Consider the following 2,500-nt stretch of genomic DNA (forward strand, 5'->3'; position numbering starts at 1 on the left):
GCCATTTCACATCCACAAAATATTCTTCCAGAAATCGCTCTCGACATTTTTCACCAAAAGGAAAATGCTTGGGGAACCCGGCCCCACCCCCAAAAAAAAAATAAAAAACGCAGGTAATTTTTAAGCAAAGGTTAATCAAAGTTTGCTTTTCATTAAACCGAGTGGCGGAGGAGGTAAGCCTATACTCTCGTTGCAGAGAGGCTAACTGATCTCATCAAATTTTCAAAAATGTTTTTTCCAACGGGCAGAGATCAGGGAGGGGGGGAGCAGCGCTCCCCGACGCATGAGTCTTTAATTTCGCTACTTATAACTCGGCGACATTATAGATGACACTTGAAGATCGCCAGCGTTTAAAAATTTGTGATGGCTATTTCCAGTGGCTAATTATAATGACCGTCATTAATGTAGCAATTCTCTTTTGTTTACATTGTGATATAAAAAGTGCAATTGTTTTTTTAATATACTTTAAAAAAAGATGATGGCTATTTCCAGTGGCTAATTAAAATCAACGTCATTATCACGACCATTTACTTTTGTTTGTATTGCGATACAAAACGAGTATATAATTCTTTTCTTTTTATGCTACTCATAAATTATGGCTAACTTTAACCTTATATAAAATAAAAACTACTAAGGCTAGAGGGCTGCAATTTTATGTTTGATGACTGGAGGGTGGATGACCAACATAACAATTTGCAGCCCTCTAGCCTCAGTAGTTTTTAAGATCTGAGGGCGGACAGAAAAAGTGCGGACGGAGAGACAAAACCGTCACAATAGTTTTCTTTGACAGAAAAATAACAAAAAAATTATAAAAGCGTGACCATTAACTGTTCCAGATATAAGAATATCAAAATATGAGGTAACACGATACTCAATAATCACAGAGGTAATTAGATTTCAAAATCGAATGACCAATCAGGACATCGGGATATTAATCACAAAAGACGTGGGACATCTACATACAGTGGACATCAACATCCAAGACATCAATATGAAATGTTTTAGACTGCTGACATCAAAAACAGAATAAAAGATATAAGTAAAAATAAAAACGAGATGAAAATCCCACTTATCAATCCCAAAAATAAAACTGTTTGACATCAATACTCTAAACACATAATAATAAGAGACATCAAAATCTAAAATAGAAATGTTTTAGACATCAAAATCTAAAATAGAAATGTCTGAGACATCAAAATCTCAAATAGAAATGTTTGAGACATCAAAATCTCAAATAGAAATGTTTGAGACATCAAAATCTCAAACAGAAATGTTTCAGACATCAAAATCTCAAATAGAAATGTTTGTGACATCAAAATCTCAAACTGAAATGTTTGAGACATCAAAATCGAAAACAGAAATGTTTGAGACATCAAAATCTCAAATAGAAATGTTTGAGACATCAAAATCTCAAATAGAAATGTCTGAGACATCAAAATCTAAAACAGAAATGTTTGAGACATCAAAATCTCAAACAGAAATGTTTGAGACATCAAAATCTCAAACAGAAATGTTTGAGACATCAAAATCTCAAATTGAAATGTTTGAGACATCAAAATCGAAAACAGAAATGTTTGAGACATCAAAATCTCAAATAGAAATGTTCGAGACATCAAAATCTCAAATAGAAATGTTTGAGATATCAAAATCTCAAATAGAAATGTTTGAGACATCAAAATCTAAAATAGAAATGTTTGAGACATCAAAATCTCAAACAGAAATGTTTGAGACATCAAGATCTAAAACGGAAATGTCTGAGACATCAAAATCTAAAATAGAAATGTTTGAGATATCAAAATCTAAAACAGAAATGTTTGAGACATCAAAATCTAAAATAGAAATATTTGAGACTCGAATACCTACATATAAATGTCTGAGATATCACCATCCCATAAAATAACGTTTGAGATATCACCATCCCATAAAATAACGTTTGAGATATCACCCTCCCAACCACGAAAAAATAAGACATCAGAATCTCGCTGTCTCACTGACGTGGGACATCGAAATCCCTCCTCGCCCTCCCCCCCAAAAAAAATACGGGACATCGAAGACATCAAGAATCCCGTTTGCCAAGGAATTTCTCGGAGAAGAAAGGAAGGAATAAAGGAAGACAGGAAGAAAAGGAAGAAAGGAAGAAAAGACAAGGATGAAGGAAGAAAGAAAGAAAAGGAAGAAGGAAGAAAGGAAGAAAAGGAAGAAGAAGGAAGAAAGAAAGACGAAACTCGTCATCCGAAATACCCAAAGAAGCAAGAAATTCCTAGAATGGGAAAACGGGGAGGAGGAGGAGGAGGGGAGCAGGCAAAACTGGGAAGCCAAGTGACACACCAATCCCCCTTGGGGAATGGGGCGAGAACAGGTAAAAGAGGGGACGAGGGAGGGAGAAGGATAAAGACAGCCAACGAGGGGAAAGGTTAAGTTGCGCGTGGGAGGGGAGAGAGAGAGAGAGAGAGAGAGAGAGAGAGAGAGAGAGAGAGAGAGAGAGAGAGAATGTACAAGG

General features: G+C 35.8%; 1 protein-coding gene across 1 annotated transcript; it reads left to right on the top strand.

Annotated features, from left to right (window-relative positions):
- Positions 1-1,180: 1,180 nt before the first annotated feature.
- LOC136840275 (putative mediator of RNA polymerase II transcription subunit 9) lies at positions 1,181-1,900 on the top strand. Its single transcript, XM_067106944.1, has one exon. It carries the CDS (start codon positions 1,181-1,183, stop codon positions 1,898-1,900), a length of 720 nt encoding a protein of 239 aa, XP_066963045.1.
- Positions 1,901-2,500: the final 600 nt, after the last annotated feature.

The sequence above is a fragment of the Macrobrachium rosenbergii genome, chromosome 1, assembly GCF_040412425.1.
Source record: "Macrobrachium rosenbergii isolate ZJJX-2024 chromosome 1, ASM4041242v1, whole genome shotgun sequence".
In the NCBI taxonomy this organism is placed as follows: Eukaryota; Metazoa; Arthropoda; class Malacostraca; order Decapoda; family Palaemonidae; genus Macrobrachium; species Macrobrachium rosenbergii.

What these genes read in the sequence shown, in the direction of transcription:
- LOC136840275 (XM_067106944.1), top strand. Translation starts at nt 1,181, where the DNA reads ATGTCTGAGACATCAAAATCTCAAATAGAAATGTTTGAGACATCAAAA.